General features: G+C 44.6%; 2 protein-coding genes and 1 long non-coding RNA gene across 4 annotated transcripts in view; 2 read left to right on the plus strand and 1 right to left on the minus strand.

Annotated features, from left to right (window-relative positions):
- AP1G2 (adaptor related protein complex 1 subunit gamma 2) overlaps positions 1-21,521 on the plus strand; it is a 108,332-nt gene extending 86,811 nt beyond the window's left edge. The window contains exons 16-22 of the mRNA XM_069761801.1: positions 2,889-3,016; positions 3,099-3,203; positions 17,013-17,148; positions 18,034-18,166; positions 18,891-19,054; positions 20,339-20,437; positions 21,133-21,521. Of these exons, the coding sequence (XP_069617902.1) occupies positions 2,889-3,016; positions 3,099-3,203; positions 17,013-17,148; positions 18,034-18,166; positions 18,891-19,054; positions 20,339-20,437; positions 21,133-21,234 (867 nt within the window). The 3' untranslated portion in view covers positions 21,235-21,521. The remainder of the gene's footprint in view (positions 1-2,888; positions 3,017-3,098; positions 3,204-17,012; positions 17,149-18,033; positions 18,167-18,890; positions 19,055-20,338; positions 20,438-21,132) is intronic.
- A 398-nt stretch (positions 21,522-21,919) lies between these two features.
- LOC138673459 (uncharacterized) overlaps positions 21,920-27,234 on the plus strand; it is a 71,427-nt gene continuing 66,112 nt past the window's right edge. The window contains exon 1 of one of the 2 annotated variants that reach the window (XR_011320091.1): positions 21,920-22,715. This is a non-coding gene — a long non-coding RNA (uncharacterized lncRNA). The remainder of the gene's footprint in view (positions 22,716-27,234) is intronic. The other variant, XR_011320097.1, reaches the window with a different exon arrangement.
- Positions 22,885-27,234, minus strand: part of ZFHX2 (zinc finger homeobox 2) — a 102,071-nt gene continuing 97,721 nt past the window's right edge. Inside the window, exon 10 of the mRNA XM_069761800.1 lies at positions 22,885-27,211. Coding sequence (XP_069617901.1) covers positions 26,412-27,211 — 800 coding nt within the window. The 3' untranslated portion in view covers positions 22,885-26,411. The remainder of the gene's footprint in view (positions 27,212-27,234) is intronic.

Here is a 27,234-nt window from a genome sequence, read left to right on the forward strand (position 1 = left end):
AAAAATAATTTTTGACAAAAGAAAATTCTTTCTTTTCACGGCTCTGCGTTATAAACTTCTGTGAAGCACTTGGGGGTTTAATCTAGATTAGGGGGGGTCTAGTTTTTCATTCAAAAAGTCAAATGGCGCTCCTTCCCTTCCGAGCCCTGCCATGTGCCCAAACAGTGGTTTACCCCCGCATGTGAGGTATCAGTGTACTCAGGAGAAATTTCCCAATAAATTTTAGGATCCATTTTATCCTGTTGCCCATGTGGAAATAAACATATTGAGGCTAAAAGACATTTTTTGTAAAAAAAAAAGTACTTTTTCATTTTTACGGATCAATTTGTGAAGCACCTGGGGGTTCAAAGTGCTCACGGGTCCCGTGGAAGCGCAGCCGCGCGAAACGGCCGTTGTCCTCCTCATCCACGTTCTCCCTTGTTGTTCCCTGCACATGCCGTAATAAATGATTGTTGAATCACAGGACCGGTGAGTGCACCATCATTTTTTCTTTTCGTCTGGACCATTTGCATACTACTGCATGAAGTGCACCCAAGAGTCTGCGCAGGTAGTTTTGGCAGCATTGGCATAGCAGCAGCTTACAGTCGCGGGTACATTGGATAGGTGGGTGAAGCAGTGCCGTGTTATTTATCTTTTTTCATGCATCTAGATAAGTTCCTTGGGGGGTCTAGTTTCCAAAATGGGGTCACATGTGGGGGAGCTCCAATGTTTAGGCACACAGGGGCTCTCCAAACGGACATGATGTCCGCTAATGATTGGAGCAAATTTTTCATTCAAAAGTCAAATGGCGCGCCTTCCCTCTTCAGTAGGGCGCACTGTCAACCGCCTGCTTCCTGCTGCGGCCGGCGGTCACATGTGCCGATACTTAAGAGAAATACTGAAGAGGAATGGATACTCACCGCAACAAATCATACCAGCAAGGGAATGGGGCCAATCAATCAGCGTCCGTGTGCGGTACGTGTTTTACACGGACCCATTGACTTTAATGGGTCCGTGTAATCCGTGCGCTCCCACGAACACTGACATGTCTCCGTGTTTGGCACACGGAGACACGGTCCACAAAAAATCAATGACATCTGCACAGATGCATTGATTTTAATGTGTCTACGTGTGTCAGTGGCTCAGGTACGTGAGGAAACTGTCACCTCACGTACCGGAGCCACTGACATGTGAAACCGGTCTTATAGTCCGAAAAATATGGTAATATATGAGTTTAACTTTTTGTATTGAAGAACTGAAATTAACTTTTTAATGATATTCTAATTTTGTGAGAAGCACCTGTATATCACTAAAGTAGCCAAACTGCACCTTTTAATTCCGAGAGCTGATAATGAAGTTTCTTTTCTGCTAATTAACATAGAATTGCAGTCTATCGTATAAGTGATCAAAGTCCTCAGGAAGACCATAACCTGCTTTTCAGTAAAGCCACATCAGTAAAAGTCCAATCTATTAAAAATGAAAAAAAAAAAAAAAATGATTCAACCCCTACAGTAAACATTTTAATTGAAACACCAGAGTTGTTGTGTGTGCCCTAGATCTATCTATGGGAAAAAAAATTGTAAAAAAATGTTATGGGTGGCAGAAAATGGCAACACAGCATTTAAAAAAAAAAAAAAAAGCCCTTCCCCACTCAGAATGAAGACCATTATCTGGAACTTTAGGCTATGGACATTTTTAAGCATGAAAATAACAACCCCACTGTAAAGATGCAATCATCTTTATCATAATCCTTGTGCATTAAGTATTGTGTTAAAGAGAACCTGTTACTTGACTCTTATGAATCTGTAATTGTTTTTCTTTAGCACATGCTCCTTTCCGTTCTTAAGATATGACTCCCTCTTCCCTATATGTAAAGGTAGTCTTTTTTATCTAAGGCTGGGGTCACATTGCGTTTTGGTCAGAGCGCTAACGGACAGCGTTGCACGGCGAAATTAACGCCATGCAACGCGTCCGTTAGCGCTCCCATTGCCCGCAATGTACCAGCGCATTGCTAGCGCGTGTCATTTTCGGCACGCGCTAGCGACGCGCCGGTCTTTTGTAGCGCGCCTTGGACGCTGCTTGCAGCGTCCGCGGCGCGCCCGAGGTCCGTTCCCCGCTCTCGCAGATCGGGGATCTGCGAGAGCGGGGACGTTAACGCGACCCCGAAACGCGACCCTTTAAAAACATTGCGTTAGCGCAATCCGCTAGCGCTAGCGCTAAACGGATTGCACTAACGCAATGTGACCCTAGCCTTAGTGGATGCGGTCCTCAAACCTTCACCATGTAAGCCTTCTTGAGGATCACAACAAGTTATCTAGAAAGACAATCCATATGGAAGCAGCAGCCATATGTCAAGAATGGAGAGGCGCAGGCATAAAAAATAAACACTGCTCGATTCAGGAGAACGGCGCTATTTACACCAGGTAAAAAAAAGTACATATTTATGGCTAGTAGCGATGAGCGAGTGTACTCGTTGCTCGGGTTTTCAGAGTCTTTGTTAGTGTTCGGAGATTAAGTTTTCATCGCTGCAGCTGAATGATTTACAGCTACTAGCCAGGCTGAGTACATGTGGGGGTTGCCTGGTTGCTAGGGAATTCCCACATGTAATCAAGCTGTCTAGTAGCTGTAAATCATTCAGCTGCGGTGATGAAAACTAAATCTCCGAGCACTAACAAATACTCGGAGGTCACCTGAGCGTGCTCGGGAAAACCCGAGCAAAGAGTACACTCGCTCATCACTAATGGCTAGTGATAGACTCTCTTTAAGTGTTAGTGCATTACCCTGGCGTTTTCCTTTCATACTAATGCAATTACTTTCCTCCTTAGTTTTGAATTTGGTGAAAACTGCAGCATGACATCACATACTAACCGTATTACATAGATCAAGTGTAATATAAGAATTGCTTCTAGGTGACTGAGGATGATGTCCTTGATGTGCTGGAAGGTGTTCTTCAATCACATATTTCTCTGCCAAGTACGCGGGCATACACCCTAACAGCAATAATGAAACTTAGTACACGCTTCAACACCGCCATAGAGTAAGTAAGCTATAAGTAATACCATCACCACTTTAAAGATTTTATGGAAGGTATACATTGTCATTTTTTCTTTCTTCTCCAGCCGTATCCGTCGAGTGGTGTCTATATATGGATGTTGTCATGATGTGGAGTTACAGCAGAGAGCCGTAGAATACAATGCCCTATTCAAGAAATATGATCACATGAGGTATAAATTGTTCTACGCAGGTCATGTAAGGACGTTCTGTCACATTTACAGTTCTGAAATATGTTTTGTGTAAAAACGTCTCTCCAAATAAAAAGAAGGGATTTCTGGCATAGCATATTTGCATGTAAGCAAAAGAAAAATTATACTAATGATTCAGCCAAAGCACGCTGTCATATTACGGCTGAACCTAAATCACATCATAGTGATACCGCCATATTACTCCAGCCTTGGCTGACTCATTGTCTCAATACCTATCATTAATAAACATTCAGAAAGTTCTTTTTAAAGAGGAAAATTTGTTCCATTTTCAGGGTTGTTTGTGCAGCATATATATGCATTTGTGCAAGCCTTATTCTGATAAAAAGGACATTTACACTATTTTTTACAACAAATGCACCATTTGTGAACCATTATCTATTATGCATTATCCATGTGGCTGATTCTAAGGCTACGTTCACATATTCACTATTTGGACAGTATTTTACCTCAGAATTTGTAAGTCAAAACCAGGAGTGGGTGATAAATACAGAAGTGGTGACGTGTTTCTATTATACTTTTCCTCTGATTGTTCCAAATACTGATTTTGGCTTACAAATACTGAGGTAAAATACTGACCAAATACTGAACGTGTGAACGATTCCAAAAGTGTGTGCTAACCTACCATATGCATCTGTATTACCTGTACAGTCTACAGTAGAGCACAATACCCTCAAATCCAGAACAGGTCCAAAGGTAGCTACTGTATGGAATTCTTATGTTTCATCTGTATTTTGTGCACACAAAACCGTAGTAGGGTAAATTGTTTGTGTATTTTTCAGCAATTTAAAAGAAAAGCTTTCACAGTGGAATTTTTAACAAAAAAAAAAAAAGTGGAATACCCCTACCAGTCGCTCAATCGACTTCTGAACAGTGTGCAATTCAGCAGAAAGGAGTAAAAAGCTCCTGTCTGAGGGGGCACTTGGCGGTGTATATCCTGTGTGTGCCCTCAAACGGGTGCTCTGAGCTCCTGTCTGCAGAGCTGAACACTTTTTGGGTGTTTATTAAGTGATCGGTAGGGGTATCCCGATCCAGATTTCCATCACTATGCATGTAATTAAAGTTACTGCCAAGGATAAAAAAAAAAATAACAGGTTTAACCCCTTAACGTCCAATGACGCATATATATGGTGGTCAGCGCCATAGCAAGTGAGTAATTCTGCTACATACAGGCAATCTGATCATCGCCTGTATGTAGAAGAGACAATCGGGTTATGGCAGCTTCTAGTATCCCATGGAGACTATTGAAGCATGCCAAAAGTAAAAAAAAATGTTTTTAAAAATATTTTAAAAAATATATATAAAAGTTCAAATCACCCCCCTTTCACCCCATCCAAAATAGAACAATAAAAAAATCAAATATACACATATTTGGTATCGCCGTGTTCAGAATTGCCCGATCTATCAATGTATAAAAAGAATTAATCCAATCGGTAAATGGCTTAGCGAGTAAAAAAAATCGATGAACCAAGCAAGGGATCACCATAAAAATTACAAATTTTATTGAAATACAGCACACAATTCATTTAAAAACACTTACCCATTGCGCAGAGAGAAGAGATCCACAATCAAGAGTAAAATACTTATAGACCCACAAGCCGTTGAAACATAGATATATTTGCTATAGTCCCAAAAGAGAGTTATATACACTGCTCACAAAAATAAAGGGAACACTAAAATCCCACATCCTAGATATCACTGAATAAAATATTCCAGTTGTAAATCTTTATTCATTACATGGTGGAATGTTTTAAGAACAATAAAACCTAAAAATGATCAACGTAAATCACAACTAATATCCCACGGAGGTCTGGAGTTGGAATGATGTTCAAAATCAAAGTGGAAAATGAAGTTACAGGCTGATCCAACTTCAGTGCAAATGCCTCAAGACAAGGAAATGATGCTCAGTAGTGTGTGGCCTCCACATGCCTGAATAATCTCCCTTCAACACCTGGGCATGCTCCTGATGAGGCGGCAGATGGTCTCCTGAGGGATCTCCTCCCAGACCTGAACTAAAGCATCCGCCAACTCCTGGACAGTCTGTGGTGCAACGTGACGTTGGTGGATGGTGCGAGACATGATGTCCCAGATGTGTTCAATCGGATTCAGGTCTGGGGAATGGGCGGATCAGTCCATAGCTTTATTGCCTTCATCTTGCAGGAACTGCTGACACACTCCAGCCACATGAGGTCTGGCATTGTCCTGCATTAGGAGGAACCCAGGGCCAACCGCACCAGCATATGGTCTCACAAGGGGTCTGAGGATCTCATCTCGATACCTAATGGCAGTCAGGCTACCTCTGGCAAGCAAATGGAGGGCTGTGTGGCCCTCCAAAGAAATGCCACCCCACACCATTACTGACCCACTGCCAAACCAGTCATGCTGAAGGATGTTGCAGGCAGCAGATCGCTCTCCATGGCATCTCCAGACTGTCACGTTTGTCACATGTGCTCAGTGTGAACCTGCTTTCATCTGTGAAAGCACAGGGCGCCAATGGCGAATTTGCCAAATTTGCCAATCTTGGTGTTCTGTGGCAAATGCCAAGCATCCTACACGGTGTTGGGCTGTGAGCACAACCCCCATCTGTGAACGTCAGGCACTCAGACCATCCTCATGGAGTCAGTTTCTAACCATTTGTGCAGACACATGCACATTTGTGGCCTGCCGGATGTCATTTTGCAGGGCTCTGGCAGTGCTCCTCCTGTTCCTCCTTGCATAAAGGCTGAGGTAGCGATCCTGCTGCTGGGTTGTTGCCCTCCTACTGCCCCTCCACATCTCCTGGTGTACTGGCCTATCCCCTGGTAGCGCCTCCAGCCTATAGACACTACGCTGACAGAAACAGCAAACCTTCTTGCCACAGCTCGCATTGATGTGCCAAGAGGAATGAGGGCCCTGCTCGCAAGCTTACAAACTATGAGGAAAAGGGGAGACACGAGAGGTGGAAATGCATTGGTCTGCTTACTTCCCGCATGGTGGCCATAGCGGAAGTAAGCGGATCATGTGCGGTGGTACCCAGGGTGGAGGAGAGGAGACTCTCCTCCAAGGACTGGGCACCTTATAATTGTTAAAAAAAAAGAATTAAAGTAAAAAAATAGGGATATACTCACGTTTCGATGGCCCTCAGAGTCCTCCCGCCTCTCAGCGGTGCACGCACGTCATCCCAGGTCCTTTGCGCAAAGCATCCATGGGAACGGACGCTGCTGCGTGCACCGCTGAGGAGATCCGGGGCCGTTGAAAGGTGAGAATAACCATTTTTTTATTTTTTTTTACCATTTTTAACATTAGATCTTTTTACTATTGATGCTGCATAGGCAGCATCAATAGTAAAAAGTTGGTCACACTTGTCAAACACTATGTCTGACAAGTGTGACCAACCTGTCAATCAGTTTTCCAAGCGACGCTACAGATCGCTTGGAAAATGCTGGCATTCTGCAAGCTAATTATGCTTGCAGAACGCTAGTGTTTAGCGGGAATACGCATGCCAATTCCGCATGCAATATACCCGCGGCAGGAGTTGCTAAGTGCAACGTGTGCACTTAGCCTTATGGTGATCCCTTGCTACTTGCATATACTTTTTCTTGGTTCATCTTATTTTTTTATCAGTTCATGGATTGCTTACAAATATATGCATTAGGTGATCCCAGGTGACTTATTAAGTCGATGGCGCCTGCATACATATTTGTAAGAAACAAATTGAAATGCCAGAATTATGTTTTTTGGTTGCTGCAACATTGCAATACAATGCAATAACGGGCATTACAAAAATCATATACACACCAAAATGGTATCAATTAAAAAACGTCAGATCAGCGCGTAAAAAATAAGCCCTCACCCAACCTGAGATCACGAAAAATGGAGACGCTACAGGTATCGGAATATGGCGACGTTTTATTTTTTTTTACAACACTTAAACAAATAAAAGAACCTAGACATATTTGGTGTCTGTGAATTCGTAATGACCTGGAGAATAAAAATGGCAGGTCAGTTTTAATATTTAGTGAACATGGTGAAAAAAAAAATCCAAAAAAAAGTGTGGGATTGCACTTTTTTTGCAATTTTACCACATTTGGAATTTTTTTCCCGTTTTTGAGTACATGATATGGTAAAATCAATGGTGCCATTCAAAAGTACAATTTGTCCCGCAAAAAACAAGCCCTTAAATGTCCATATTGGCTGAAAAATAAAAAAATTATGGCCGTGGGAAGAAGGAGAGCAAAAAAATGGAAATGCAAAAATGGAAATACCCCTGGTCCTTAAAGGGACACTGTCACCTGAATTTGGAGGGAACAATCTTCAGCCATAGGGGCGGGGTTTTTGGGTGTTTGATTCACCCTTTCCTTACCCGCTGGCTGCATGCTGGCTGCAATATTGGATTGAAGTTGATTCTCTGTCCTCCATAGTACACGCCTGCGCAAGGCAAGATTTTCTTGTGCAGGCATGTACTACGGAGGACAGAGAATGAACTTCAATCCAATATTGCAGCCAGCATGCAGCCAGCGGGTAAGGAAAGGGTGAATCAAACACCCAAAAACCCCGCCTCCATGGCTGAAGATTGTTCCCTCCAAATTCAGGTGACAGTGTCCCTTTAGGGGTTAAAGTTTACTATTTTTTGGTGCCTGATATTAGTGTCAATATTATAAAGTGGTGTAATGCAAAAATGTTTCAGATTTATTAATATTATACAATTTATTAATATTATACAAAATCAAACTAAAATAAGCTTGAATATGCACCAAATTTATAAAAGCAGCGCATGCTGTGTGATAGTTTGGCGAATCTAGGAAACTTTTCTAGAACTTTATTTGTCTGTATACCAGTATTTTGCTCCAAAATTGTGATACATGTCATTAATAATTGTGACTAGTGTTGAGCGATACCTTCCGATACCCAGAATTATCGGTATCGGATTGGATCGGCTGATATCCCAAAAATATCGGATCTCACCGATACCGATACCAATGCAAGTCAATGGGACAAAAATATCGGAATGTAAATAAGCCCTTTCTGACTCCTTAAACATCCTGTATTGGAGGGGGGAAGAGTATGGGCGGTGCGTGGGCGGACACTATGTCTGTGCGGGCGGGGTCTGTGCGGGCCTGCCATGGATGTGTACCTGCCTACCGGGGCTCTCTGGGGCCTGTGCGGCGTGTGGGGGTCTCTGCGGTGGGCGGGGTCTCAGCGGCTCGTGCGGGGGTCTCTGCCGGCAGTGCGGGTTGTGCGGGGGTCTCTGCGGGGTGTGCAGGGGTCTCTGCAGGGCACGCGGGGGTGTGGGGGGTGCAAGGGGGTCTGTGTGGAGCGTGCGGTGGTCTCTGTGCGGTGTGCGGGGGTCTATGCCGGCCGTGCGGGGTCTCTGTGCGGCATGCGGGGGTCTCTGCCGGCCGTGCGGGGTCTCTGTGTGGCGTGCGGGGGTCTCTGCCGGCCGTGTGGGGCGTGCGGGGGTCTCTGTGCGGCGTGCGGGGGTCTCTGCCGGCCATGCGGGGCGTGAGGGGGTCTGTGCGGGGCGTGCGGGGGTCTGTGCGGCGTGCGGGGGTCTCTGCTGGCCGTGCGGGGGTCTGTGCGGGGCGTGCAAGGGTCTCTGCCAGCCGTGCGGGGGTCTGTGCGGGGCGTGCGGGGGTCTCTGCCGGCCGTGCAGGGGTCTGTGCGGGGGTCTGTGCGGGGGTCTATGCGGGGTCTCTGCGGCGTGTCTCAGTGTGGGCATCGTCCGATGGGACTACAAGTCCCATCGGACGATGCCTGCTACATTGACAGTGATTGACACATTAGCCAATGATAGGACAGTAGAAGTCCCATCATCCGGCTAATGTGTTGAATGAAAAAAAAAAAATACTCCATACATACTCCATACAGTACATTCATACATTACATACATGACATACAGTACATTAAACATAGAGTTCATACTCACCATTACTTGTCACTTTGTTCCCCGAAGCCAGTGTCATCTGTAAAAAAGGTGAAAAAAACAAACAACCAATATACTACCTGTCCGCAGAAATCCACGAGTGTCCCACGACGATCTCCCGTGGAGAACAGCAGCAACAGCTGTTGCAACCGCTCCCCAGAGGCCCCAGATACACAATGACGGGAGGAAGGGATTCCTCCGCCGCTGTAAAAAAAAAATAGTCCCCAGCCTCACTTATGGCATTGCTGCATGAGAAACTTTCCCACGCAGCAATTGCCGTAAAGAGAGACTGAACTTTAGTAACCTCAGTGATACACTGCAGGAGCCATTGGTAAGTATGGTTAAATGAAGAATATTAAAATACTTTTTTCCGAATGTGTGCGTGTTTTATTAACTCTTTCTTACTATTGCATTAATAATGGATAGGCGTCTTATTGACACCTCTCCGTTATTAACCCGGCTTAATGTCACCTTACAATAGCAAGGTGACATTAACCCCTTTTTACCCCATATCCCACCGCTACACAGGAGTGGGAAGAGAGGGGCCAGCAGAGACCCCCGCACGCCGCACAGAGACCCCCGCCCGCCGCAGAGACCCCCGCACGCCCTGCACAGACCCCCGCATGGCCGGCAGAGACCCCCGCACGCCCCGCACAGACCCCCACACGCCCCGCACAGACCCCCGCACACCGCACAGAGACCCCCGCCCGCTGCAGACCCCCGCACGACCCGCACAGACCCCCGCACGGCCGGCAGAGACCCCCGCACGCCGCACAGAGACCCCCACCCGCCGCAGAGACCCCGCACGTCCCGCACAGACCCCCACACGCCCCACACAGACCCCCGCACAGCCGGTAGAGACCCCCGCACGCCGCAGAAGCCCCGGCACGCCCCGCACGGCCGGCAGAGACCCTCGCACGCCGCACAGAGACCCCACCCGCCGCACAGACTCCCGCACGGCCTGCAGAGACCTCCGCACGCCGCACAGAGACTCCGCCCACCGCATAGAGCCCCGGCACACACGCAGAGAGCCCCACGGTCACGCACAGACACCGCCCGCACACACACACATACCCAGTCTCCGCCCATGCACCGCCCACACTTCTTTATACTGCATAATTGCACTATAGGAACTTCCGATTCCGATTTCCGATATCGCAAAAATATCGGAACTCGGTATCGGAATTGAACACCATCTGTACATATTCAACTTCACCACAGTCCGCCATTAACACCGGTTAGCATAACACACGGATCCCTGTCCGTTACCTGTGGGCGACCTTCACAGGTTCCTGGACACCTCTTGGCCTCAGAGGTGCCCCATACATAATGTCTTTCTCCTCTGACCCCAGTCAGCATAACACGGATCCCTTTCCGTTACCTGTTGGTGCCGCACAGGTTCTCAGATTCCTCTCCTCCACAGATGTAACCTTCAGACGTTCTCACTGACCCCGGTCAGCATTGCCTACGTTTATCAGACCGTTTCACACACTGGCATGTGCCAGGTCCAGAGCCCCACCAGGTGCTCTTCAGGAATCCTCTTATCCAGGACTTCCAACACAGGCTTCCAGGGCCTTGCACTTGAACCACTCAGATCCAAACACAGGAACCATGTGACCTGTTATGATTAGGTAATTCAGAACCACAATGGACCTGGTGGTTAAGAGCACACAAGTGACCTGATAGTTACAAATAAAATAGGACAAGCTCTGAGACGTGGGAACTCTGCTGACCGCAATCCCTAATCCTATCATACCACACTAGAGGTAGCCGTGGATTGTGCCTAACGCTCCCTATGCAACTCGGCACAGCCTGAGAAACTAGCTAGCCCTGAAGACAGAAAAATAAGCCTACCTTGCCTCAGAGAAATTCCCCAAAGGAAAAGGCAGCCCCCCACATATAATGACTGTGAGTTAAGATGAAAATACAAACACAGAGATGAAATAGATAATAGCAAAGTGAGGCCCGACTTACTGAATAGACCGAGGATAGGAAAGAGAGCTTTGCGGTCAACACAAAAACCTACAAACAACCACGCAGAGGGGCAAAAAGACCCTCCGCACCGACTAACGGTACGGAGGTGCTCCCTCTGCGTCTCAGAGCTTCCAGCAAGCAAGAAAAACCAAAATAGCAAGCTGGACAGAAAATATAGCAACAAAAGCAACACAAGCAGAACTTAGCTTATGCTGGGCAGACAGGCCACAGGAACGATCCAGGAGAAAGCAAGACCAATACTGGAACATTGACTGGAGGCCAGGATCAAAGCACTAGGTGGAGTTAAATAGAGCAGCACCTAACGACTTAACCTCATCACCTGAGGAAGGAAACTCAGAAGCCGCAGTACCAGTCACATCCACCAACGGAAGCCCATAGACAGAATCAGCCGAAGTACCACTTGTGACCACAGGAGGGAGCTTGACCACAGAATTCACAACAGTACCCCCCCCCTTGAGGAGGGGTCACCGAACCCTCACCAGGGCCCCCAGGCCGACCAGGATGAGCCATATGAAAGGCACGAACAAGATCAGCAGCATGGACATCAGAGGCAAAGACCCAGGAATTATCTTCCTGACCATAACCCTTCCACTTAACCAGATACTGGAGTTTCCGCCTTGAAACACGAGAATCCAAAATCTTCTCCACTATATACTCCAACTCCCCCTCCACCAAAACCGGGGCAGGAGGATCAACAGATGGAACCATAGGTGCCACGTATCTCCGCAACAACGACCTATGGAATACGTTATGGATGGAAAAAGAATCTGGAAGGGTCAAACGAAAAGACACAGGATTAAGAACCTCAGAAATCCTATACGGACCAATGAAACAAGGCTTAAACTTAGGAGAGGAAACCTTCATAGGAATATAACGAGATGACAACCAAACCAAATCCCCAACACGAAGTCGGGGACCCACACAGCGTCTGCGATTAGCGAAACGTTGAGCCTTCTCCTGGGACAAGGTCAGATTGTCCACTACATGAGTCCAAATCTGCTGCAACCTGTCCACCACCGTATCCACACCAATGGTGGCAGACTTAGCGAACCGCTTAGTGCGCTTAGGACAATCGGAGATAGCATGAGTGGAATCACCACAGTAGAAACAGCCCATTCCGACGTCTGTGTTCTTGCCTTTCAGCTCTGGTCAAAGTCCTATCGCACTGCATAGGCTCAGGTTTATGCTCAGATAATACCGCCAAATGGTGCACAGATTTACACTCACGCAAGCGTCGACCGATCTGAATGGCCAAAGACATAGACTCATTCAGGCCAGCAGGCATAGGAAATCCCACCATGACATCCTTAAGGGCTTCAGAGAGACCCTTTCTGAAAATAGCTGCCAGCGCACATTCATTCCATTGAGTGAGCACGGACCACTTTCTAAACTTCTGACAATAAATCTCAATCTCATCCTGACCCTGACACAGAGCCAGCAATTTTTTCTCTGCCTGATCCACTGAATTAGGCTCATCGTACAGTAATCCGAGCGCCAGAAAAAAAGCATCAATATTACATAATGCAGGATCTCCTGGCGCAAGGGAAAATGCCCAGTCTTGAGGGTCGCCACGTAATAAAGAAATAATGATCTTAACTTGTTGAACTGGGTCACCAGAGGAGCGAGGTTTCAAAGCCAGAAACAGTTTGCAATTATTTTTGAAACTCAGAAATTTAGCTCTATCTCCAGAAAACAAATCAGGAATAGGAATTCTTGGTTCTAACATAGAATTCTGAGTCACAAAGTCTTGAATATTTTGTACTCTTGCAGTGAGATGATCAACACATGAAGACAGACCTTTGATGTCCATCACTACACCTGTGTCCTGGACTACCCAAATGTCTAGGGGAAAAAAAAAGGCAAAACACAGTGCAAAGAAAAAAAAATGGTCTCAGAACTTCTTTTTTCCCTCTATTGAGATGCATTAGTACTTTGGGCCTCCAGTACTATTATGATTAGGTAATTCAGAACCACAATGGACCTGGTGGTTAAGAGCACACAAGTGACCTGATAGTTACAAATAAAATAGGACAAGCTCTGAGACGTGGGAACTCTGCTGACCGCAATCCCTAATCCTATCATACCACACTAGAGGTAGCCGTGGATTGCGCCTAACGCTCCCTATGCAACTCGGCACAGCCTGAGAAACTAGCTATCCCTGAAGACAGAAAAATAAGCCTACCTTGCCTCAGAGAAATTCCCCAAAGGAAAAGGCAGCCCCCCACATATAATGACTGTGAGTTAAGATGAAAATACAAACACAGAGATGAAATAGATAATAGCAAAGTGAGGCCCGACTTACTGAATAGACCGAGGATAGGAAAGAGAGCTTTGCGGTCAACACAAAAACCTACAAACAACCACGCAGAGGGGCAAAAAGACCCTCCGCACCGACTAACGGTACGGAGGTGCTCCCTCTGCGTCTCAGAGCTTCCAGCAAGCAAGAAAAACCAAAATAGCAAGCTGGACAGAAAATATAGCAACAAAAGCAACACAAGCAGAACTTAGTTTATGCTGGGCAGACAGGCCACAGGAACGATCCAGGAGAAAGCAAGACCAATACTGGAACATTGACTGGAGGCCAGGATCAAAGCACTAGGTGGAGTTAAATAGAGCAGCACCTAACGACTTAACCTCATCACCTGAGGAAGGAAACTCAGAAGCCGCAGTACCACTCACATCCACCAACGGAAGCCCAGAGACAGAATCAGCCGAAGTACCACTTGTGACCACAGGAGGGAGCCTGACCACAGAATTCACAACAGTGACCCACACCCTGGTCACATTATATACCCGTAACCACTCCCCTGGTGGGAGTGTGGATGTGGCTAGTTTGAGCCGCCCATCTCTCATAACTAGCCCCACCAGTCTCCCATTAGAACTAAACATTTGCATGTGGGACTACAGGTCCCAGACTACAACATAACTTCAGACTGACAGCGCAGAGTGTCCTCCTCTGCGACCCACATACCGGCCATCTACAACTCTGCCGGACTTTGTCTTATCCCAATTATGCCTTCAAGTGCATCTTGAAGTGCACACGCAGCGCCCCCTGGCTGTAACATTGGTCACTGCACCACATACCTCCCCCTTTGTTCAACTCTATTGGGGTGGACACATGACATAAACCTGGGATTCCGATACCGGGAACCCACGTCACCTTTAATAGGCCTCCCTTACTCCCAGCGGTCAGTTTGTCAGCCTTGGTCTTCAACCCTTGTGTCACCATCCGTCTGTGTCACCAGACCCTTTTTTGTCAACTCACTGTCCACATGTACCCCTTCATGTGACCTTTCTTTCCATAGTCGGCTTCCCCGATTGACACGGTCAAAAGTCCCACTTACAGTTGAGCCGACTGTCTGGTCTGAGTCTGACCCTTCGCTACTACGTCTGCTACAGGGTCTCCCACCTCGGTCACTCAGCCCTGAGCTAACAGAGGAGTCACTTCTTTGGACTTTTCTATTATTTAGGGAATCTTTTCGTATCTCCCTACCCTGGGTTGGAAAAGGTCGCCATCTTATATTCTGCAGCTGCTTATTAATTTTCAGACGGTCTAGTCTTAGCTGCTCTATCTCCTTCAGATATGTCACACGATATTCAAGAAGCATTTGAATGTTCCTGATGCTATTCACTGAGCCAATTACACCACATGGAACCATCCCATCTTCACCAGCTACCTGGACTTCGCCAACATCTGGAATCCTCACTCTTGCCACACCGGATCTATTCACCAGGTCCTGCATCACTTTTCCAAATCTACCAATGACTTTCCCCACCAGATTTCTGGGTACTCGAATGGGGTCTTCCACAAAGCCCAGCCGACTTTGCGCTTTCCTGGCATGCTCCAAACGTCGAGCTGTTTCCTTGTTCCTTAACAGGATCATCTGTTTTGTGCGAAGACATTGTAGGTGCATATCCTTCAGGATAGACACCCGCTTTACTGTGACTTCCTTAGTGGACAGTATCACCAACTGTTTCGTCTCTGGTGCCCAGTTCAGACTATGCGCTTCGACTATGCGCTTCGACTCCCTTCTTAAAGGCCTCATGCACACCTTCACCGGTACAGGCTTCTTGCACATCTTTTCTCTTCATTACATTACATGCATCAACGGAACATATTAAACCCCGACAGTCTGTTCCAATGGCAGATACGTCTCTGCCGTACATTACAGGTTTTATCCCATACCAGGGATTACCTCAGGAGCTTCGGCTCTACACACTGACTCCTGCCAGTGTTAGTTTACAGGGAAACTGCCTCACTGGGATCACTGTCCTTGTGCCCAGGGCCCTCGGACAGTCCAGACCCACAGTAGGAACTGTAGCTTCCCTAACACAGAAACCGTCTCAGGCTCTGTAGATGCAGCCTTTCCATGCGCTTCCAGGAAGTCCAATCACAGGCACTTCCAACACACAGGCCATGAGTCCATGATCTTACCAAGTGCTTACAGGACTCCAGTCCATCCGCGGACAATCCAACACTCTGACCATTCCAGGACTCACACTCTTACCAGGTGCTTGCAGGACTCCAGCCCACTTCAGGACAATCCAACACCCAGGCTATTGCAGGACTCACTCTCCTCAGTGCTTCCAGAACTCCAGTCCATACCAGGACAATCCAACACTGACCGTTCATCAGCTCCACGGTCTCAGGTGCTTGCAGGACTTCTCCAATACCAGGAGACTCCAACACCAACCATCCAGGACCTTGCACTTGAACCACTCAGATCCAAACACAGGAAACATGTGACCCACACCCTCGTCACATTATATACCCGTAACCACTTCCCTGGTGGGAGTGTGGATGTGGCTAGTTTGACCCGCCCATCTCTCATAGCTAGCCCCGCCGGTCTCCCATTAGAACTAAACATTTGCATGTGGGACTACAGGTCCCAGACCACAACATAACTTCAGACTGACAGCGCAGAGTGTCCTCATCTGCGACCCACATACCGGCCATCTATAACTCTGCCGGACTTTGTCTTATTCCAATTATGCCTTCAAGTGCATCTTGAAGTGCACACACAGCGCCCCCTGGCTGTAACATTGGTCACTGCACCACAGTGCATAAAACATTTATCACTACAGCACATACAAGTAACTTAATTTAAAGTGGTTAATAGTGATGAGCGAATATATTCCTGAGCACGCTCAGGTGTCCTCCGAGTATTTTTTAATGCTCGGAGATTTAGTTTTTAGCGCCGCAGCTGAATGATTTACAGTACATCTGTTAGCCAGCATAAGTATATGTGGAGATTCCCTAGCAACCAGGCAACCCCCACTTATGCTGGCTAACAAATTGTTGTACTTATGTACTTATGCTAGCTAACAAATGTAAATCATTTAGTGGCGGCGCTAAAAACTAAATCTCCGAGCACTAAAAAATACTCGGAGGACCCCCAAGCGTGCTCTTGAAATCTTGAGTAACGAGTATATTCGCTCATCACTAGTGCTTAACCCCTCTTACAAATCTTGCCAACCAGGCGTAGTCTGTTATGTAAACAAACAAACAAACCGGCTTTCTTTATCATCCCTAATGCTGCTCCTGGTGTCCAGTATTGACTGTGGCACTGACATCACGTTGACGGCACAACAGCCAATCAGTGAGCTCGCGGCTCTGAGCAGGTCGCGCCATCTACACAGGCAGAGCCACTGAGTTGATTGATTGGTTGCTCCACCTGTTGACATGACATCAGCACCGCAGCCAATACCAGAACCCAGGAGCAGTGAAAAACTACGCACTAGACTCGAAGATGGTAAGTAAAGCACAGTTTGTTTTTTACAACAAGATTTTGCGACAAGAGACAACCCTTTAACCTAACATGCAAACTCATAGGAATTTCAAACATGAATTGATTTCGCCCTCTGTCTCATGTCAGGTCAGCCATTCTGGAGAAAATGCCCTTGGCAGAAAAATCTACTTTAGCAGAAACTGAAACTTGCATTGGAGAGGTCAAAGAAAACAGTGACAGCCAGTCCAAGAGCACTCCCTCCATAAGCCAGCCAGTTAGCCACGTGAGTATTCTTGGGGCTGCAGCTTTACTGGATAAATCCATGAGCGGTTACATGAATATCACACATTGTTGTATTGGGCGCTGTACCTATAACATATGATATAACATTTCTGCTTAGAAGAAACATTCTAAATCCTAGCTTTTACTAAACACCAAGAAATCGGACTAACCATAAACCACCAACATATATATATATGCATGCCATATAGCATCAAGGTGTATATGAAAGAAGGAAACTTGGAAAGCATGCAGGGAGTGGCAGAGTCTATTGTAAGGTAGGGGAAAATCAGCAACTAGTCATCAAACTAGTAACATGTATCACCATAATGCAAATAAAGGCCCCATATAATAAAGTGAAATAGGAAGCAAACTTCAAATGAAAGCCTGCTGATGCTTACCCATATTGGACCCAGACCACAAAAAATCTGCAGGCACCATGTTATGACAGGGGAAGCTGAGTAGATTGAGATGATATGAGATGATATTCCATATAGCTCATGTTTTAATCATTTAAAGCTCTGCTCTTTCAGGGATTTTCGGTCCAGTTGTCGGTCATATCAGTGATTGACAGCTTTCTGTACAAAAGTGTACATACAGAGGTACTCAGTCACTAATAGGGCCGTCCATGATACCGAAAATGTCAGAAAGGCAGAGAAGGCAATGATTAATTGACAGGTTACACTGAATATTGTCTCTAAAACTATATATCAATCTGCTTTATTACCCCGGCTCTATAAGATGGTGCTTGCAGATTGGACTGCATTTTTGTACTGACAGGTTCCCTGGTGAATTGTATAAATGTTATTGTAAGGACTTTTTTAGAAGTTTGAATATGCACTTCAGATCAGCACTTCCTTGCATTATATCTTACATGCTTATTCTGTAGGTTACAGATCTTTTGGGATTGTTGGAAGAGAGTACAGATAGCACACCAGTGACCTTAGGGATCTCGTCTATAAACCAGAATGTGCCCAATGGGGGAAGCCTGTTGGATCTTCTAGATGAAACTCCAAACCCAGGTATATAAAAACATATTTTTAAGAACTACTTTAAAGGGAAGCTCTAATATTGGTAACTATTCCTTTAAAGGGAGGCTCTAATATTGGTAAATATGTTCTCAATTTCGAGAGTATTCTGTTTTTTTATTTTTTTTAATCCCGGCATATGGTTCTAGAGGCTGCCTTATTTAGCGCTAAGTTTTGTGGTCTGCAGAGCAGCCTAAAGTTACTCCCCCAGGGAATCCTGTGAGCTCCCATCAGTAAAGACCATACTAATTAGCACTAAATAAAAAGGCTTGTCAGATTGTCACAGAAAAAGCACACAAAAAAATTACTGCTCAGGGGAGCAGTAATAATATAAGAGTAAAACAGACCACTTTTTTGGCTGTTGACAGGTTCTCTTAAATTCTCCTATCAATGGCCATTCCTAAATGGAAAGGCGAGGTAATACATCCTAACATACTGTCTGATATTCAGTTTTCCCGTGGTCCTAATGGCTGCACTCACTGAATACGCACCCACGCATTTCTCTCTCTGCGCTCTTCAGTGTTCATGGGTAAGATTGAATATCCCTGCATCAGGCACTTTATAAGGGGGTTTGGGTTTCTACTCTGCGGGCTGGGATTAAGCACAACCATGAAAGTTGGGCATACTTACATGTAGTACCATTTATATTAACTATGGCCACGCTGCACCGAGTTCTGATTTACCTCTCTTCAACTCACATTTCTGTAATTTGTTACAGCAGCTCCACTGCCACTTGTTGCCTATAATAATAATGGGCTGCTGGTAGAATTCTCCTTTGTGCGTCCACCATCTAGCCCAGCTCTCCTAGTCATCAATTCTTGTGCCACAAACTCCTCATCTAGTGACATCTCGGACTTCCAGCTTCAGGCTGCTGTGCCCAAGGTGAGTCCTTGAAATCTACATCTTCATTGCTTATCGTGCACCCATAGGCAAAAATGGAAAATTGTCCCCTCCTCCAGGGGAGCTTTAGCATCCTCTACAGAGTTGTGTGATAATACACATTTAGGGTATTTACATTTATCTGTAGAAAAAATGGAAGCTTAAGACAAGATCAATGATGTCCAAATAGGGCACTGACTTTAAATGATATTCTTTTCATTGATCTTAGAAGATTTTTGTTTTTCTTTAAAGATTCTTTAGTGCTTTTCAGTTGGGTCATGTAATAAACCTCAGATCTTAAAAAAGAACTTCCAATACCGTTTTCATTCTGTTAATATATTGCAATCGTCATGTTATATGGCACAATATACCGTACTTACAATTGCTCATTTTGCCCTTCTACCCAGTTGATTCTTCTCTTTTCCATTAGGTCTATCATATTACGTGATTAAAAATAGACTATCTGAATCCTTCTAAGCTTTAAATAGAAACAGGAAGTCTCTTTTCCCTGCATGAGTCATCATTATAACTACAATTCTAAGACCATGGCATGGAGGAGGAACCAAGCAGCTAGGTCAAGAGTTAAAGAGTGAGTGGAGCTGGGATGCCAGGGACTTTGTAGTGATGTAGAATTCTAGTTGTAATGATGTCTCATGCAGGGAAAAGAGACATCCTGTTTCTTCATAAAGCTGTGTAGAACTCCTGACCCAGTTGCTCAATTCCTACCACATGCCTGGGACTTTGCAGTGATGTAGACTTGTAACTCTACTGATGACTCATGCAGGAAAAAGAGACTTCCTTTTTCTACATAGAGCGAAGGATTCAGCTAGCCAGTTTTAAGTCACATGACGTCAAAAACCTAGTGGAAAAGTGAAGAATAAACTGGGTAGAAGAACAAAATGAGCAATTGTAAGTACTGTACACAGAGCTATATAATATGATGACTGTAATATATTGAGAGGATACAAATTTTGATGAGAGGAGTGCTTCTATAAGTATCAATATAAAGAAATGATCCAGTTTAGTTTCCATAAACTACTCTGATTTCTGTCTGCATTGTTGTTTTTCTACATCTCAATGCATTGGCATTTGGGGGTGAAGTCTTCTCTATAACATGGCAGAGTTTTAAGACCACAGTAAATGCTGATTTGTCACCATAGATGAATACATGATTTGGTCTCTGATCCAAGTTACCAGGAGCTGCCAATAATTTTAATGCAGCCTGTATAGACCCACAGTTGCTCTCTACTTGAATTATTATGTTACTGTATGTTTCCTATATTTCAGAATGTTCAGATCCAACTTCAGGCTCCTAGTGGATCTTCACTTCCAGCTTCTGGTGGAGGATCTGTTACACAGTCTCTCCGTATTCTAAACCCTCAAAAGGTACTATGGATGTAGTATTGATGTAACACGTGTCAATCTTTTTTGGATTAACCACCACACACATTTTTGGAGTAAATCTATTTTGAGATTGTAGGAAGAGTGTACAGATAGCACACCACTGACCTCAGTGATCAAATTGTACCCAATGGGAACAGGGTACATCGCTGTAGTGATTGTTGGAAGTGTGTACAGATAGCACACCAGTGACCTCAGTGACCAAAATGTACCCAATTGGGAACAGGGTGCATTGCTGTAGGGATTGGAGTAAGTGTGTACAGATAGCACCCCAATGACCACAGTGATCAAAATGTACCCAATGGGGGAAGGGTACATCCATGTATGGATTGATGGAAGTGTGTACAGATAGCACACTAGTGACCAAAATGTTCCCAATGGGGGAAGGGTACATCTATGTAGGGACTGTACTTAAAAAGTACAAATATCACACCAGTGACCTCAGTGACCAAAATGCGCCCAATGGGGGAAGGGTACATCCCTTTTGGAATTGTTGTCACGATTTAACTTATTAAATCTAAAATGCTACAGCTATTTATAAAGAAATCTAACAAATACATCTAAGGTTTAATGAAACGTGACACCTCTGAGCATTCAGTTTAAAGATGCCTTTAATTTGTCAAAGTTCGGACACAGTATCCCAATTTTGGATTTTCTTATAATATTGTATCATCTTCTAGGTACCTTTACGCATGCGGCTACGGTTGTCTTTTACACATAATGGACATCTAGTTCAAGAAATATCTGAAGTGAACAACTTTCCTGCAGAAGCATGGCAGTGACATGGTCGGGATTGCATGGACACTCGGATAGTGCCAGAGACATCATAGAGTTTTTCTGAATGATGGAAATAGAAAATAAACCGACTAATGTGTTACACTCAGCAGATACGTAATAACTGGAAACCAAGGAAGGTGGCAGTTTCTATATATGTGTGATGCTTACAGGATAGAGTTACACAGCTACAGCTTAGAACACGCACATGAAATATCATCACTAAGTGTGAACCTGTAAAGAGTGAGGAAGGATATTCGAAAGATATTGTAATAAAATTCCTTTAAAGACCAGACATGCTATTTTCCGCCTCTAGGTGGCATCATTCTACCTTGACTTTATTTCTAACCTTGCTTCCTTCCCACTATTCCAGTGTTGCTTAATACTGTACCAGTCTCTACACTAAGGCACTCAAAACATGTATCATAGCTTCAGTATGAAGACAGAAGAAATCCCATTAGAGCAACATAAAAATACAGAAATGGTTAACCCTTTAATTCGCCGTTTACAGATTTGCCAATTCCCTTTAGGCTGTTTGTGTTAATTAGGATTTGCGAGTATAATGAATTCTCCGGCTAATTAATGCTGTGTAGTGATGATGAGGGGGTTGCCTGAAATAGTGTGTAAGGGGGGAGCAGCCAGCGGTGATGTGGGGGGGTTCATGTGAGTGGCACCGAGCCAGCCTGTACCTGCCCCCTTCAAGATGACAGACTGCAAGAGACAACAGTGAGAGAGAGCGCAGTGACGAAGGAGGGAGAGTGCGCAGAGTAGCAGATGCATCCGCCATCGAAAAATCAGCATCTTCTCTACCCTCCCACCAATATCCAATCGTATATATTTCACCCCCACCAACTCACCCACTTCTGCTCCCTGAGGTGTGAGCTGGCAGCTGTGGGCACTGGCCATCTGTGTGCGTGTTCATGCATTTGCATCTGTTTGTCTGTGCCCTGTGTGCGCATATCTGGGCAGAGAGCTTGGCAGAGAGAGTGTGTGGGGCAGAGAAATACACAGCGTGAGATATACATAGAAAGAGATGGGCAGAAAGAGGCAGATAGCGAGAGTTGGCACAGCTACAGACGTTGGCGAAGAAGCTGGCACAGACGCGGCCCCCTTGGAGATGGCACCTGGTACTTATCATTGTGCCGTAAACAGTATGCATGAAACCGAGTGTAAAAGAGCTAGCGTGCATGGATATGACAGGACATGGTACGAGAAAAGAAGAGGATGGCACGCCAATTCATTTTACGAGTGTTAATTGCTCCTGCTCCCGGAGTGCTTGATGTTGGTACATATGTACGAGTCGCATGGCATGCATATGTGCTATTGGGTGCAGACGTCTAGTCCTGCCATAATACACCCTAGCGTTTCAGCAACAATGGCTAAGCCAAACGAAATTCTACCATGCCCATCAAGAAGACCATCAAGAGCTACTCAACAATGGCCGTATCGGAAATGACGGTGGAAGGATACCAGAGGCCTCCAGATAACGGTGAGACAGAACTGACTCCAAAAAATAACAATGCATCATTATAACCGCACATAGGGAGGTAAAGGCTTGATATATTCTGAATCTATACCCCTATGGCTTGAAGGAGAGACAACGTCCTGTTGTCAATTTATTGTAGACATAATGATTTACAAAACACACAAACACCAAATTGACATTTTAAGTTTAGATTTTTATAGTTTTTTAACCATTTATACATCACTCTGAGGAAATCCTCAAACTCTTTGCATGCGACAATCCATGTTAGGTGAGCAGCTGGTCACTAGACAGGCTAAAAGATACAGGAAGAGCATGGGCTATATCCTATACTAAGCTGGCATGATGTGCTCTTTGAAGGTCAGATTTACGGCTTTGGTACTAGTTAGAATGTTTGGTTAGTATACCAATCCTGGCTACGTTAAATTATATAGCTGGCAGGATCTACGAAGGCATTAATAAAGTCCAAGGCCCAATCTGTGCCACCCTTTGTGTATCCTGTAGTGTTATAACCTTTATATTTAACAGTACTCGTTTAATTTTTGGAAAAAATTAAAGAAAGACAATGAGAAGGTAAGACTGATATTAATAGGTCACTGGATGCTTGAGTGTTTGACAGCTGGTGGGACAAAAGAATCAGACATAGGTTTTAGAGAGGAAAAGAATCTATAGATTTTTGTAGAAATAAACTCTACGCATGTGCCATTTACGTGAAGTATTACTAGAATTTATTTGATGCGTCAGCATATTACTTAAAGTTTGTCAAATTTGCTAGGCAAGTAAATGTATGTTTATTTAAGACCATCATATTCAGCCACAAATTTTCAACGCATGCACACAGCAAGTGAAAACCACGAGAAATCTTCATCATTTTCACTTGATGGGGGTCTCCACTAAAATTTTAAAAAGTGAAAAAGCTCATTTTTAAAGCCATCATAATATTTCACAATGTGGCAGTGTACAGCAAACAGCATTTGCTCAATATCACATCAGCCAAACATCAATCAATTCAAAGAAACCTTTGGAACTTCAGTACTTCTTTCACCATATTATGCGGTCTTAAAGTTTAATATGTTCAGTCTGCAATAATAAATAGTAATGACATCGGTGAACTGGTTGGCTTCCTAATGTATTAGTGCTTGACAGTTTAATTTTTAAAAGATATTTATGCATTTACATGAAATAGGGACTTGAGAATTGCACTGAAAAATCTGCAAAGGACGAGCAGCTAAGAACGTTCCTCGAGCAGTCTACTGCAGGCTTTGCGCATTGTCGGAGATCCTCTTGTGTCCTGTGCTTTGTTTAGGTTGATAGCAACCCTGTGATTATGGGATAACGTGACTTGTTTTTCAATAGCCATAACATGGGTATAAATCGGGATTTTTTTTATTTTTACCGATGATTTCGACATGTTGTAAATTAATTTATCTGTTATTGGTGGATACCACAACTGGTCTTTGGCTGTTTATGGGCCACTGAGGACAACTAAATGAATTGGAGGGATAAAAGAATGACCATATCAAAAAAAAGTCTAGTTAATTGTAATATGTACAAGTAGTTGTAAACCAATGTGCTTAGAGGGGGCTTGCTGCGTTAGGGCTTCTATAATTCCTGTGAGAGGAAGGGGGGATCATATAACTAGAGAAGCCATTGGCAAGAGAAAATGATGGTGCAAAGGCAAGCTATCGCAAGGACATATGAAAAGGCGAATATGGTGGCTAGCAAGAAATGTAAAGGACGTGTGTGATATCGGATGGATGCAAACATTTTAATAAAGACTGGTTACGATAACCAATGAGAATGCAGAATTGAAAGCATCCTAAGGTTCTACAGCTGTGGCGCACCTAGAGGTTTGGTATTGTGGAAGGGACTAATAGATAGCGCAAGGGCAAAAACTACAAAATGTGTTTATGGCAGCAATATATATTAAAAAAAGTTTCTATATGGTCTTTAATGCATATCTGTATCTTATGGAGAAGTGAGTATGCTTTTTGGCTTGTTAATGTAAACTTGCAAACCATTATATATTGTCCATGCTCATTTTTAAGATCATATTTTAGTGTATAATGAAAGTGGTCAAGGTAAATGTTTCTTTTCTTGCAAATCCTTAAGGTATCCAAACACCTTAAGCTAAAAGCTTGTTTGTTTGGCTGACAGTTACTTCTTTGGACTCCCCCATACACATGCCAAGCATGAAAAGGTAGAGGCAGCTGCCAACATTTTCTGGCAATGGCTTGTCTCTGGTGGCAACAGAGAAACAAGCCTGTTAAAAATTTGTTGTTCCCTAAACATATACTATAGGGGAATTGTCATGACAGACCATACACATAAGATAGTGGACCAGTCTCAATGAAATCGACAGGTACAGCCAATTTATAGCTACTGCGTATGTGCACCTCTTCAAGTCCACAACAGCTGGAGGCCTACAGGTTGCTTTAGTTATGTGCTCGGAGAGAGGGAAAGTAATGATTCTAACAATTATACTACATACGGAAGACTTGGGATAAATCAGGGAATGTAGAAAATATGAGAAAAGATGTATAGATTTTGTTTTAGAATATGTGTTAGTATCCAAGCTAGACTATTCAGATGACAGAGGAGTCCATGCCAAACACATGCCTGTTTACCTATGTAGATGCCATGCTTCTCTGAGTGATGAACTAAACGTAGTGACACAGCATTTTCTGTAACCCATAAAACAAATCATCGTCCATTTCAGATGCCAATCTTTCCATCCACTTTTTTTTTGGTGTAAATATTTTCTGTAACTTTGGATTTAAAAGGTAATTATTTTTGTATTTAGTATTTTACTTGTGTTTCATTGTTTGGTGGTTTAATATCCCAATCCTTCCCTCCCCATCCCCCCAAAAAATCCCCAAGCTTAAAACATTAAGAGTGAGGTATGGGGAGAGCGATACAGGGGAGCAAGGGAGTGAAAAATGTCCCTCCCCCCATAACCCTCCCCAGAGAGATAAAGCCCTTCCCTTGTCCCCTCCACAAATGGTTAAAGCATCACAGCGAGAGTTCATGGAGTGGTGTTAACACCCCTAAGTATTACAAAGTTCAAGTCACTGGTTGAGAGGTGCTGTATTCCATATTGAAATAAAACTCCCAAAATCTCCATGTACACACATGTGTACATGCATGTGTGACAGGAGACGGGCATCGCCTCTTGTTTGGTTCCATAAGTCTTGGAACTTTTGGTTATATTTAGTTTTTTTTTCCCTCCCCCTGTTCATTGGTTTATTGTTCATTACCATTCCCCAAGTCAGGGAGTTTGGGTAAAGAGTTTGTAGACAGGGGGAGGTCACTCTTGTTTTGGCACCAGGTTCAGAAAATCCAGAAAAGCTTTGGGTTCTCAGTATTTCTATGCAGAGGTTTAAGGGTTTTTCATTTTCTTTTTGGCCTGTGTTATGATGTATTTCTTTGTGTATACGTCCCTGCTGGAGAGACACACACATACAAGCTGGGGGACACAGTCATGAAAGTAGGGGAAGTGTCCCTCCAGCAGGTTAAAGGGCAAGGAAGCAATCTTGAGTGAGGGAATGCTTCATTTGTAACAGACAGACACAAGTAGGGAGACAATCACAAAAAGGGAAAGTCACATGAACACTCTAGGAGGTAAATGAAACATACACAAGAAGTGAAATAAAATAGAGAGACAACCTCAAAGCTGAAGTATGAGACAGCAATAGAGTGTCTCTATAAAGCCATGAGCACAGAGGTAGCAGCACTCTTTGGCCTGAGTTGAGGTATTGCAGAGGATGCTCCATCACTGCATGCACTTTGTGCACGGTGCTGCTGTGACCTCAGATGTTGGCTTCGAGCTGCGGGACCCTGCAGTAGTACTTGGCAGGAGAGGCAGTGATAGGTACAGACCCTCACTCTAAAAGGTGGAGGATGCGGTGGAGGGTCAGTGTAACAGCCTGAACGTTGATGAGCTTCAGCTTCTCCCTCTTCATCATAAGAGGTCTTGCAGCGTTGGCACTGGTACCTAATTGCCACATCCACCATTGGAATATCTTCATCTTCTAAGTCATCATCTCGTTCCACACTTTCTTCTTCTCCCAGTGTAGGTTCCTGACCCCCACTTTCACTTGAAGCTTTCGTCTGTGAAGGCTCTGGCTTACGGAATGATGTTGCCTCAGGAGCCAATTTAAGGGGTGCGGGGAGCAGCCCTAGGAGAGTGTGGGGAATCACTGGGTTAATTGGAAATAGACGTTTCTTTAATCCATATAGCTGTTGAAAATATGGGCCTTGTATCTGGGGGGTGAACAAGGGAGTGGCAGCTGGAGCAAGTGAAAAAGGCATAAAGGGAGCCCCCATGAGAGGAGCAGCCTTTAGAGGTGAGGGACCAAAAGTCTCAGGGGTCATTGCAGGTTGTGATGACTCTTTAGTGGTATCAATGGTAGTGTGTGAAGAAGTGGGGGCAGATGGTGTTGCACGGGGAAGTAGAGCAGGAGGTACAGTAGAAGTCATCCCGATGAGGCTTGGAGGAGGGCCTAAGAGAGAAAACCATGATTAG

The sequence above is a fragment of the Ranitomeya imitator genome, chromosome 1 (genome assembly GCF_032444005.1).
Source record: "Ranitomeya imitator isolate aRanImi1 chromosome 1, aRanImi1.pri, whole genome shotgun sequence".
Lineage (NCBI taxonomy): Eukaryota > Metazoa > Chordata > Amphibia > Anura > Dendrobatidae > Ranitomeya > Ranitomeya imitator.